At 48.6% G+C, this 12866-nt stretch overlaps 1 protein-coding gene across 1 annotated transcript in view; it reads left to right on the forward strand.

Moving 5' to 3' along the window:
* The first annotated feature begins 152 nt into the window (after nt 1-152).
* The window catches only part of VASH2 (vasohibin 2), a 37487-nt gene continuing 24773 nt past the window's right edge, over nt 153-12866 (forward strand). The window contains exons 1-3 of the mRNA XM_061990099.1: nt 153-681; nt 5578-5666; nt 8066-8122. Of these exons, the coding sequence (XP_061846083.1) occupies nt 376-681; nt 5578-5666; nt 8066-8122 (452 nt within the window). The 5' untranslated portion in view covers nt 153-375. The remainder of the gene's footprint in view (nt 682-5577; nt 5667-8065; nt 8123-12866) is intronic.

Raw genomic sequence — 12866 nt, forward strand, 5'->3', positions numbered from 1 at the left:
CGTCCCGTCCCTCGAGGCCCGCCCCTCTTTGTTGCAGCCGCCAATGGGGGCGCGCCGGGGGCGGACGGGTGGCCGTTAGCGTGGTAGCGCGGCGGCATGGAGCGCGGCGCGGGGCGCGCCCCCAGCGCGGCTGGGGTGAGCGGGGCTGGGCCGGGGCGCACGGGCCGAGCGAGCTGCCGTGCCGCGGGGCGGGCGGGCGCCCGACGCTAGGGAAGGGGCCATCCCCGCGCCCAGCCCCCTCCGCACGCACCTAAGACACACACATATATACATCGCATATAGAGAGAGGGAGGGCCTCGGCGGCGGCGAGGCCGCGGGGTACCTCCCGACAGCGGTCCCCGCGGCACGCCCGGGCTCGGGCATGGCCGCGGGGCCATGACGGGCGCGGCGGCAGGCGGCGGCGGCTCCGGCAGCACCCGCCGCGTGGCGGTCAGCAAGGCGGAGGGTCGGTCGCGGAGCGCCCAGCCGCGGGCGGCGGGCGGCGGCGGGAGCGGCGGCGGGAGCGGCGGCGGGTCGGAGGAGGAGGAGCAGCGGGACGGCGGGTCGCTCTTCCTGGTGAACAAGAGCGGCTTCCCCATGGACAGGCAGACCTGGGAGCGCATGTGGGGGCACGTGGAGCGGGTGCACCCCGACGGAGGCGCCGTGGCAGCCGCCATCCGGAGCGCCGCCCGCCTGGCTCGGGTAAGGCGAAGCCCTCGTCCCCGCTTCGGGAAAAACAGGGTGCGCCAAGCCCAGACCCCGAAATCCCGCTGCCGACGAGTTTTGTGGGCGTCGAGGGTACAGGGCAGGCGGGCGTTGCGCCCCGGCCCTGAGGGTGCTGCCGGGGCAGCCGGGGGCCAGCTGCAGCGGCTGCTGTTGGCACATCCGCGGAAGCGGTACGGGATGTGTGCCGCGGGATGCCGGGCAGCTGGAGCTGGCGCCTCGGGAAACAAGTAGGAAGAAAAGGATTGGTTTATCGCGGAGGAAAAAGGGAAAACGCGAGTTAAAAGAAGTCTTCGGGCGCTGAATGATGTGCTTTGTGTAATGTAAAGCATGTTGTGCTCAGTTCTTTGGAACACGGGCGTTTGCTTAAACGCTGCCTTGTTACAACGTAATAAGGGGTTTCAGACTCCGACATCTCACGTTCAGTCCATGGAAGGATTCCCAGTGCTTTTGTCTTGTATGTTCATTGCTACAAGCTCAGAACAGCCCTGCCTGACACAAGTCTTTTCGTTTTCCTCGAGACAGCAAATAAAATGTTGCTGTCTGCTCATATTCCAAGGCTTCTCACTGCTGTGCTGCATTACTGATCACAATGTCTTTAGTGCTGTTGGCTTTGGCAGACTTCGAGCTCGATTCACTCCTCCCACCAGGCAGCATTAATCTGTGCTGACCACTGAAGTCGGGCTTGGCTCGTACCTCTCTGAATGCTGGAGTGGGATGGTTGGACTGACATTGTCACGTTCCAAATTGTCATTTGGATGTATGCTTGTTTTTATGTGGGGTAGAAAGGAGAAAAATTGGTGCATAGAGAAGTCGAAAGAGTATTTGAGTAGGACTGCCTTGCAAAGGCAAGTTGTCAAATAAGGTGCAGGGTGAAAAGGCCTTTCATCTCTCTTCTGCAGTGTTTAGTGTAAGTGCAAAAGGTGTAATCTTGTTTCTCTGCTTCCCTTGTTCTGACACCTGCCTTTGTTTGGATGGGGAAGTAGATACAGCTAAAGAATAGTCTGGTTACGTTGGATATGTTTACAGTTCCTTGGTGTGATTCATTTCATACTTGCACAATCTCTTCAGGTAGAAATGAAGGGACAGGGAGAGGGCAGAACTCATTTCAGCAGTGTGACCAGCTTAAAGTAGTCTAAATGGCCTGCAGATCTGGTGTTATGAGAAAGTGAAGCACGTGCTGATTTGATTTCCTCTTCCCTTACTTTCCCTCTGCAAAGCACGTAACTTTTACTAGTGATACCTGTGGTGACTGACACAGCATGTGATGAGAGACATGCCAGTGGTTCCCATGTGCCGGCAATGCTGCCTGCTGAAGCACCCCAGAGAACATTGCCCGTAGCTGCTTCCTCGGTGACGAGGCATGGGGCTGACTCGCTGTGGCATGTGCTGAAGCTGGGGAGGAGGAAAAGTGTTTTGAAATCTGCTTGGCTAAATCATGTGATGTTAGTTATTAGTTGCTATTAAGTGGAGGGTGCCTCAAGAGTTGTACTGCATTCCCCCAGCGCTGTCCAGCAGCAAACTCCTTGTCCCAATCATTAACTTTTACAAGGGCCTGCTGTCCCCTTTGACTAACTAGCTCTTGCTGGCTAAGCCTGGGATCTCTGGGGTCAGAGTGCAGTTGGAGGACTACCTGTCCTTTATGAAGGCCAACACAGCTCAGGTGAGCAAATGAAAGTTAGGAGCAGGTCTGTTTGCTACAAAGTGCTATTGGGTCACTAAAGTTGTGACAGTAATTTCTGGGTCAGAGTGGGAATGTAAAGGGAGAATTGTTCCTTAAATGATAGTACAGCTGTTTTAATTGGCTTGTGCTGCTGGGTATGTGGCACCCTGTGAAGGACCAAGTAGGGCTGATCAAGACTGAGAGAAACTTGTGCCTGTGACAAGATGGTTTGTAATCTGCTTGCACTGGTAGTTGGTGGAGGCTGAGCGAGTGGGGTGTGCAACTGCTCCATTTTTGCATCTGATCTGTTCTTAATCCCTAGTGATGGGAGTGAGCCTTAATCCTCTCCCTGAGAAGCTCCACTTGATTGCTCTAATCATCTTGGTATTAGTCTCTGATCATACATGCAGAGCACTAAGTAGCTTCTTACTATATTGGTGAGGTTGTCTGTACTGGAACAAATGTAAAGTGCAGGAGCACAGGGCTGCATCACTCCCTGGAGGAAGAGTCCTCATGAAAAGCCTGGGAGACAGTTTCAGAAATTGAGACGTCGCTTAGTTGCATCCCCACTTTTGGCTTGGGCTGTGAGAGGGTGTGGGCTCCTGGTTTGGAGGGGCTGTGCAACGCCTTACGTGGCTTGTGATCTTGGAGATACTTGTAGATCTTAATGAATTCAAACTCTTACGAGCTTCAAGGGCTTTAGCCTGCCAGCTTCATCTGTGCTAAGTAACAATGTGCTTGCAGGGAAAGCTAGCAGAAAATGACTTTCTGGTCATTAAATGAGACACAGTGAAGTCAGGGGAGTGTTACACAGGATGTCTGCAGTAAACTGAGACTACAGCATTTCCAACCACAAGGTGACTGTCTCCAGCTCTGCCACAAGGTCCTGCACTGCAGCGACTGCTGTCTCTGGAGCTGCCACTGCTTGGAAATACTGATACTGGGTCGAGGCCTTTCACCTGTTTAGACTCAGAATTTTGCTTGCTCTATATATTCATGGTCTGCAGTGCTGTGTCTGCATTTCCTTTTGACGGCTGTGGCCTCTCACTACAAACCCACTTACTTCTTCTTACTTCTTAACTAGTGTCTTCTCACTACTGCACTTAGATGTGCACTGGTAGCTGGAGGGCTTCAGCCTCAACCACAACAATGTTATGCTGTCTTTCACTTGTGTTGTACTTGGCAGGCCTGCTAAGGTAACCTTAACAGACAGGTGATGGGGTAGTTTGGAAAAACCCTGGTTCTCTTTGCCTGAGTGTGTCCCAGTGGCTGACACAATCATGCTCTGCCTTAGAGATGGGGAGGCACCTTGCCTGGAGGTCTAAACATGACCCCCATGGTGAGGATGGCTGCTGTGGGTTCCAGCAAAGACTGTGTTCTTCTGCAATGGTGTGGTCCATATGGGATACTGTCCTGTCCCAAATCTGTCTGAGGGCAGGGGCCTCCATTTTATGCGGGGCTGAGAAAGGGATGCTGTCCCCCCAGACCTCTCCCTGGCTGAGACTCCCATTGCCTTGGCATGTCATGTAGTGTAAATGCAATGCATGAGCCTAGAGTTTCTTTGTCTTTGAAGGAAAGGAGTGTTAATATCTGAGCGGGAGTGACTACGCCTGGAATGATTTGACAGGCTTGCTTTAATTCCCTCTTTCAGCCTCTTGCTGCTCCTGAAACTCAAGCACTGTCTGGTGTGTCAAGTGTTGCCTTAATGCCAGGAGGGACAGATGAATAATTCATCCAGACCAAATGGGCTGGGAGGGGAAGGAACTTGAGAAACCAAAAAATTCTCTCTGATGAAGAGCTTAAGTGTGGAAATTGCCATTAAGAAGTGCTAATGATTCCTACTGCAGTAACTCCCACTTGTGAGGAGAGAAAACCCGTGTGCATTTTGCATGGTTGTCTGCCATGTGGCGCTGGGGATGGCGGCAGCGAGCTGGAGGCCTGGCCATCTGTCTGCTTGCCACTTAAAATACGCTTCTCTGTGTCAGTAATGTAGAAGTCTCTATTTTGGTTTTTTCCCTTCTCTGAGATGTGTTTACTGTTTGGCTGTAGTAAATGCTGGATTGTAGTCATTTCGAGATTATTGGTGTTTGCTTTTTGAAAGCAAGCACACAATCTCTCTTCGTGGAGGTGGGACCCGGAGAGGAAAGTCTATGTGGTGGAGGTGGTCCCATACCACCTGAACTTGCTTTTCTTATCTGTAGTAGCTGACTTCAAGTGTATTTAGAACAGTGATATCTCACTTTATGATCTTCAAAGTATTGTAAGGAAGTTGCAGGCCCGAAGACACTGCACACTGTCCTTGCGTCACGGCTGCTCAAGTTATTGGCTCCTGGATTTGAGTCTGCATTCATATCTGGATCAACTCTTTCCTCTACTAAATTTATGAGAATTGCACTAACTTCTTTTTAAGCCACACTTCCCACTTTAATACCTGCTGACCCCATGTTTTGCAGTCTCACCTCTAAGATAAGTGATGTGGGGCAAGGCTTTGACCCTTTCCCACATGGTTACAGGCTCAGGAGGCATGTAGCTGTGAGGATTAAATATGGATTGAGGGCTCAGCTTCTTAAAAGTGCTTAGGCACAAGCAGATGTCTTACAAGATTTTGGAAAAATCCTATTACGTTGCCAGTCTATATCTTTAAGTGTCTTAATATCATTAAATATCTGGGTCCCAGGTGGTCTTCTAGGTACCAAGCACTCTGTGCCCAGCGAGTGTGTTGCTGGTAAGCAGCAGATGGGAAGTTGTGTACCCTGGGTTCCTTGTTTCCTTTTGTCTTTGTAGTAGAAGAAACCAAAAAACAGAATTGAAATGGAGGGAGGACAGCAGATCTAGTGCTGGGACTCTGCTTCTCCAAACTACCCTGTACTAGAAGAGAAAAACAGGAAGCATTGGCTGTCTGCACTGGACTGCCTACCCACATAGGGTGGTGTGTGAGGGATGGTGGCAGCTGTGACAACCAGCCTGCCATGGCAGGGCCTGCCCTGGCCTCTTCAGCCTGGCAGGGATGGAGCTGGCTGTGGTGCATGGGCAGCCCCCGTTGTTATCAGGATGACTTTGCCCGATGCTTGAGTTCACATGGGATTTAAGCCATCTGTCCTGCCATGTTGCATTGCACGTGCCATTGCCCAAGTAAATCACTTATCTCTGCAGGGAGTGGTAACTGTCTAACCTCTTTGTCTCTTTTTTTTTTTTTTTGTGTGTGTGTCCAGCCCTCAGTGCCCCCGGTGCCAAACTACAAGCTTTCCATGTCGATTCCAGAGTGGCTCCAGGCAATACAGACCTACATGAAGATGCTGCAGTATCCTTCTCCAGTGTGTGGTCTCTATAGAGAAGGCTGGCTTGTGCCCAGCATGAATTAACAGGGGCTTTACCAAAGCACTAGCTAGTCATGAGGGCTGGGGATCATTTAGGGGTGAAAGGACACTTCTAAGGATTTGTGATGGCACCTGCAGCAGTGAGCTTGTCATAGCAATCCTCTGAGAGGTGTAATTAAATTATACTGAAGAACTTAACTGGAGTGGAATTGGTGGGAGTAGAAGTGCTCATTTTGAAGTCAGTTTATAAGAATATTTTGATCAAATCATGATGCCTGGAGAAATACTATGGCTTCTCATTGTGAAGTGACTAAGGGAGAGACATTGTTGAGACAAATCCTTTCTGCCTCAGCCCTGACAGCGTCTGTGGGTTCCCTGAGGACTGCCTACATGCTCAGCTTGCAGGGAGTGCTTGTCATTGGAGTGCATAAGCAGCTGTCTAGCCTCAAGGTGGATGTGTTTGTCTGTGAGAGAGTAACTGACCAAAGAAATCCCCACTTCCAAATGTCCCGCCTTGTTTGGGGAGTTCATCAGAGATGCATGCATCTATCCAGCCTCCCTGTCACTGCCCCATGCTTCATACCATTTCCATTGCTGACAGATAACGTGGGAGGTGATGATTGCTGGCCTACAAGCTGCTCTTCTGTCTGTTTTCCTTCTTTCTAAACTCTCCCTTATTGTGTGTGTAGGCAAGCAGTGGGGATGAGAAATGAATGTATAGTCCTGGTAAGGATTAAGAAAGGACATGAGTGGCAGCTGGAAGAGCATCCAAAAATAGCAGGCAAGGTTGGGCTGCTGGGGAGTAGTGGCTGGGATCAAGGCAGCAGCAGGGGTTGGAGCTGCAGCAGCTGCTGTGGAAAGGGAGGCTGGGTCTATCCTGCTCTTCAGCATGCCTGCTACTTGGGCAGGATGAGAGACTTGTTGCACAGTGGGATTGTGCCAGAGAGGAGACCATGTCACACAGAACTCCAGAAATTATTCCACTCTCACCCCACCTCAGTTGTCTTGAAATCCTGCACTGTGATACATAGTAGTAGCAGCCCTAAGGCACAGGGTTTGGATCTGTGTTCAGAAAACCTTCAAAGTGGGCTGGGGAACAGGGTCAGGGCTTCCTTTGAGGGCTAAAAGAGGCTACATGCTTTGTTCAGAGCTCTCTGAAAGGGCCTCATGAATTAGGCTATTAAGGCAGGAGGGAAGCAAAGCCTTGTTTCTCGAGCACTCTGAACTCTAACTGAAGTGGGATCAGAGCAGCCAGGTGCGAGCTGGAGTTTTTGTTTCTGCGTGGCTGTAGACCCAGCAGCTGTGCTATTTATGCCTCACAAGGTACCCTTTGCCTCCATGGGGTCACCTCTCTCTGCCCTGCTATCACCACCACAGTTTTGCTGACATGAATGTTCTTGTGGCTGTGTTGGGAACTAGGCTGAGGAACATATTCACCTGGAAAAATAACCTAGCAAAAGTAAGTGGATAATGTGATTGGGTTTTAATTTTTGTTGTTGTGATTTCGAGTTTGTTGGGGGTTTTTTTTGTTAGTGCTGGACACGTCAATTTCCTGATCTGATTTACTGCATTACTGCCTGAACAGCTATGCCCAAGGAGGAGGGAAGAACCTGCTTTTGATGGTGGTGGTGCTGCTGCACCTAGGAGCTTGCACTCCTAGGCAGGTGGTGCTGAGGTGTGGTTGATAGGTGACCATCTGCTGGCATCCTTTGTAATCAACTTTTCTCCTATGCTTATAGTGTTAACTAATGTTCTTGAGTTGCACTTAATTGATTATTTCCATTTAAGTGTATTGTTCTTTTTAGAGAACGATTTCTGTTTCCTAGGTGTAAATGGGTGCACCAGCCAGGCTTTCAGTTTACAGGTCATAGGTGATCTGTGTGGCTGACTGAGTTTAAAACTTAAAAAGGAGGTTTTTCAAACCATGAATGATGTTGATTGGCTTGGTTAGACAATAAAAACTTTCTCTTGCCCAAGTGGGACACTTTTTTTTCAAACTTGTAACCTAATAGTGGGTGGGATCCAGAGGAAAAGAGAATTTGTAACCCTCAAATAGCAAATTTTAGTGTCATTTTAGACAAATAACTTTTTATGTTATGTGTCAAGACTCTACATATAATGCTGGTTAATATCATATAAAAAGAAAAGTGAAAAAATGCTTTATTTCACAAGCCAGTGAAAGCCATTTCACAAACCATTTCATCTCTGAAAGTCAGTGGCTTTCTGCAGGGAGGTTGGACTAGATGATCTCTAAAGGTCCCTTTTAATCCCTACCATTCTATGATTCTATGAACAGGAAATCATAACTGACATGCACATTTTGAGCATTGTTATTTTATTGTTTGACTGTTCAAGTTACCTTCCTTTAACAGACAAAATTCAGATACAATCACACAGGAACACAGTTCTTCGAGATTAGAAAAACCAGACCTCTAAGTGGGTAAGTGTCTCTGGAAGCAGTGTAGTGCCCTTGTCCCACATCATGCCAGCTGATGGGAATTTCAGCATTGCAGCACCACGGCAAGGGAAGACTGTCTCTTTTATGGCATGGCTTCTCTGGCAGGAGCAAAACTGTATGTTGCTGGCTTTGCAAAGAGGGTCCCAGCTTGCTGCCAGGTGGCAAATGGACCCACTGAGAGCCAGCAAGTTGAGGGGATGATCTTGTTTAGAAGCTGTATGGGAACTGCATAGGTGTGGGCCAGGGCTGCAAAAACTCAGTTCTTGCCTGTTAGTATTGGATTGTGTTGTGATTTAGGGCCATCCAAGAACAAAGGACCACAGTGAGCCATAAGTACTGAGAACCTTTGGGACACCCTAAGGATAGGGAGAGCTCAGTTGCCACTTATGGTCCTGGGCAAAACAGATCTGACTGCACAACATGGGGAAGAAAACAGACATTAATTTAAACCACCACCAACCAAAACCATAAAACCCCAAAACATAACAAACAGAAAACAACAGAGTGACACCATGATGAAGAGCACAACCAGTCCTTTAAGACCACCTTCTGTCTACCCCTCCCCTATTCTCAGGCTCAGAGCCCTGATCCTAGTGTCTTTATCTCCTCCTCCCAAACTGCTCAGAGGGGCAGGGAATGGGGGTTTCAGTCAGTCATTTCCTGATGGCTCCAGCTGTTGTTCTCTCCTCAAGGCAGGTGACTCATCACCAGCCCTCCCTGCTCCAGTGTGAGGTTCCTCACAGGCCTTGCACAAGCCGCTCTGACATGGGTTCATCCCAAAGGCTGCAGCTCCTCTCCGCCTCCTGTGTGGGTCTGCTCCGCGGCACACAGGCTCTCCAGCATGGCCTGTGCCATGGCCACCTCCTCACACAGTCTCCTGCCCATCCGGGCACACTCACCCGGAGCTGTTGGTGCCTCTCAGCCCTGCCATTGCCCTCCATGGGTTGCAGGAGCACAGCCTTTGTCCTTGCCACAGGTTGCACATGGGTTTCCAATCCAGCACTCCTCCTTCCTTCCTCCTTTTCTGACTGTGGGGTCCCCATGATCGCCTCCCATCTTGTACCCACCCCTCCACCTTCTCTTCCAGCTCAGGTTTCCGTTCTTAAATGGTGATGGCAGAGGCACCAGATTGGCCCAGCCGGGTCCTCATCAGAGGTGTGTCCTCCTCAGAGCTGGGGGATATTTCTAGAACTGGTTACTGGGGCCAGCACTGCAGCCCCCTCCCCCTGTTACCAAGCAAAAGCGGCTCCACACAAACACGTGACAGGTTGGGAGGGTTGGGTTGCTTTTGTGGAAACTGTAAATCCTGATGTTCTGGTTAATGCCCTTTGCTGATGGTAGGAAGAGATCATCTGTGTGAAATGCTGCATGAGTTTTGAGGTCTCTGGTGCATCCTTTCCTCTGGATGGTCGCAGCTGAGTTGTGGCTGTGTGTCTCCCATGGCCACTTGGTTTTCTGTCGCTTCCACTGGTGGATTCAGGTGCTGGCTGGCAACAAGTTGTGCAATGTGAGGACAAACATGTGTTCAGGGAGCCTGGCAATAGAGAACTGGGATCCCCTGCATGAAAGAACTACATCATACTTAAGGCAGCTCTTTAACAGGACCCAGTAAATTAGCAGGTTAGGGTGGGAAGTGATGTTGACATTCAGCTTTTTATTTTAGAGTGAAATTTAGATAAGAAGAATATAATGAACTTCTGTAGACTGGCCTGTCTTTAGCACTTCCCAGGTGTCTGCCATTAATGGTCTATCACTGTAAATTCCAGTTCCCAGCCCAGCTCTGTGCCTCAGGTTTTCATCTTGCTTTCATCTTACCCACTTTTTCCTCTATGTAAAGTCACTGCACTGGTGGAACTAGTTTAGAAGAAAACTTGTGACTTAAATTGGTTTAAGCTTCTCCATCTATCATTTTCAGGCTATTTGCTCATTTTTAAATTTTAAATTACTTTTTTCCAAAGAAGTGGAGGATGAAAATGAATTGTGCTCAGCACTTGGAAGGTCGGTGTCCTTCTGGACTTAATGAAAGCCTGGTTTATGCGGATGGTACTCTTTCCCGGGAGGGAACCAATATAGTGCTCACAGCTGGAGATGGACTCGTGGCTTTAGATCTTCTCCTAAGTAGTGCCACTTTTGCTGTTTACCTGCCTTAGTATTTGCTTAGGGACTCATATTTAACTTCTCTCTTTGTCCCGTGGCTTTCAAGATTTCTGAGTGACTTGGTATGCGGTGGCAGGATAGAATAGTAGGGATTGGAAGGGACCTCTAGAGATCATCTAGTCCAACCCCCCTGCTAAAGCAGGTTCACCTCGATCAGGTCACACAGGAACTCATCCTGGCAGGTTTTGAAAACCTCTGGAGAAGGAGACTCCACAACTTCCCTGGGCAGCCTGTGCCAGGGCTCCATCATGCTTACAGTAGAAAGTTTTCCCTTGTGTTTAAGTGGAACTTTTTGTGTTCCAGCTGATGTCCATTATCCTTAGTCCTGTCACTGGACACTACAGAAAAACACATCAGACTTTTATGCCTGTGGAAAGAGTTAAAACTGGTGCAGAGTTAAGGAGAGGGCCCCTGGAAATGTTCCCACCCCTCCTCTGGGGCACCTGCTGCAGGCACAGTTGCCTGCACCTGGTGTGTGCTGGACTTGTGCAGTGTTCAGCTTTGAGATCTGTGCCCCTCTGCTCCTTGACCTACTGGAGTGCTAGTAGTGGAGCTGTTAGAAACATGCTCAGCTGCCCACATCCTTTTGTACTGCAGGAGGGCTCAAGTGCTTGCCCCATCCTGGTTTCCCCAACTTTAGGAAGGGAAATAACATGTTGATTGCCCTGTAATGTTACTGTGTCCCTGAATGCTTTTCTTTAGCTGGGGTGCATGGCTGTTTCTAGCAGCAAAGGCTATTGGCTCCTGCACTTGTCCTTGATGATTTGTTCTCCTGCTACCAGGCCAATTTTCATCAAAGCTGAAAAACTGCCCACACCTGAAAGTGTTTTTTCCTGGGAGTTGTGTTCCACTTTGTAAGGAATCTGCTTCCAGCATCAGCAGAAGGGGTCTTGTGCTGAGGTGACAAGTGCTGCTCTGAGCAAGTATCTGTGATGTGAAAGGCCTCGCTTGCTCCAATACAAAGTTTGTATTTGCAAGTTGATCCAGCAAGATGCTGAGTGCCTCCAGTTGCCACTGGCTCTGAAAGCTGAGGCTGTTCCCAGAACTGTGATTTATTGATGTTAAACATATTGCTTATTTCATAACAATGAGGACTTGAAGTCTTGCGAGATCTTTGGCAGCCTCTCTTGAAGAGAGCTGTGGCCTGACACAAAGAAGCTGAGCACTAGATGAAAACTGAATATTCATAAATTCATGTGAAAGTGTCCTAAAGCATCTGGGGCATATTAATGAGTTTTTTTTTCTGTTAAGGAGAGAGGACTAGCTATTAGAGATTTACTGTCAGCATCGGTGTGATGCGTTAGAAAATAAAATGCGTGACTGCTTGGGAAGAAGAGCATAAATTATCTATAGGAACTCATAACATTATGAAACACAGGCTTGCTATAATTCAGTATTTACAGTCTCTCTTAAGAAAAAGCCACAGTTAGGTATCAGCTTACTTCCAGACTGCCAGACACCCTGGGAATTTGTCTAGACTACAGATAACACTTGAAAATGTTAGATTTCCGTTGGCATAGCTGTTTGAGTCGGAGTGGTAGAGATGTGATCCTGCAAACTGTGTGTGGTATTGTACTGTCAAACTGTCTGAAAATGTGTGTGTGTCTGACCTTGCCCAGGTTTGCTGTAGTCATGCAAAATCCAGATTTCCAGGTGTAGCTACATCCACTGCAGGAGTGCTTTGTTAATAGAGTGTGCAGGTGTCTTGACCCAGTATGGTGTCCTTCACGTTGTCCTCATGATGTATCCTTTTGTAGTGGGTAGGTAAAGGGCACCTTGTGGAGTTCAGCTCTGCTGATCTACGACACGTATGTGATGCAGCCGTGGTGGACACAGTAGGGCTGATTTTCCTTTTCCCAAACAGATTATGCTGGCAAAACCTATATTGCAGCTTTTGGTACAAGCAGTTGGATAAAACCTGGTCCTTTTGATGGAAACAGCCATTCTTGAAAATTTCTGAGCTTAGATCGTGAAAGAGCTTTAGAAGAAAAATGTATTTCTGGATATCTAGTAATATCTCTAACTGTGAATTCAATGTCAACAATCTTTTATTACTGGCTTTACAGGAGCAATAAGTTGTCTGCAGGCTTCTATTCTAGAATGCAGGAATGAGCCCCAGCGAGGAACAAATACCTTTGTCCACCACGGAGTACCTGGGGAGGGCTCAGATAAGTGTGATATTGTGCTGTTCCCTCCAGTGAAGTGCCTGCTGATCGCTAGGACCTATGACTGAAGCAAAAACTGATATGTGGGTAGGTCCTGAGGGCTTTGAGAAACTGCAGCTCAGAAGCTGCTCTGTGAAGACTGAGAGACATTCAGTGACTGCAGTTATAACGGGTAATCAATTACAATAAAAGAGCGTGATAGAAGCAGTCACATGGGAACAGTGCAACTGACTAACAGCAGAGTGAGGAGGGACAGAAAATAACGCCATTTCAACACACCATGTTATTAAGGAACTCTTGATGGGGCTGTAAAGAAAAATGGGCTCGTACCATTTCCAGACAATAGACTGCAGAAGGCATTTGAACATCTGCTCTCTCTCGTACAAAGGGGGAGCGTTACAGAT

Source organism: Colius striatus, chromosome 2 (assembly GCF_028858725.1).
Source record: "Colius striatus isolate bColStr4 chromosome 2, bColStr4.1.hap1, whole genome shotgun sequence".
Classification (NCBI taxonomy): domain Eukaryota; kingdom Metazoa; phylum Chordata; class Aves; order Coliiformes; family Coliidae; genus Colius; species Colius striatus.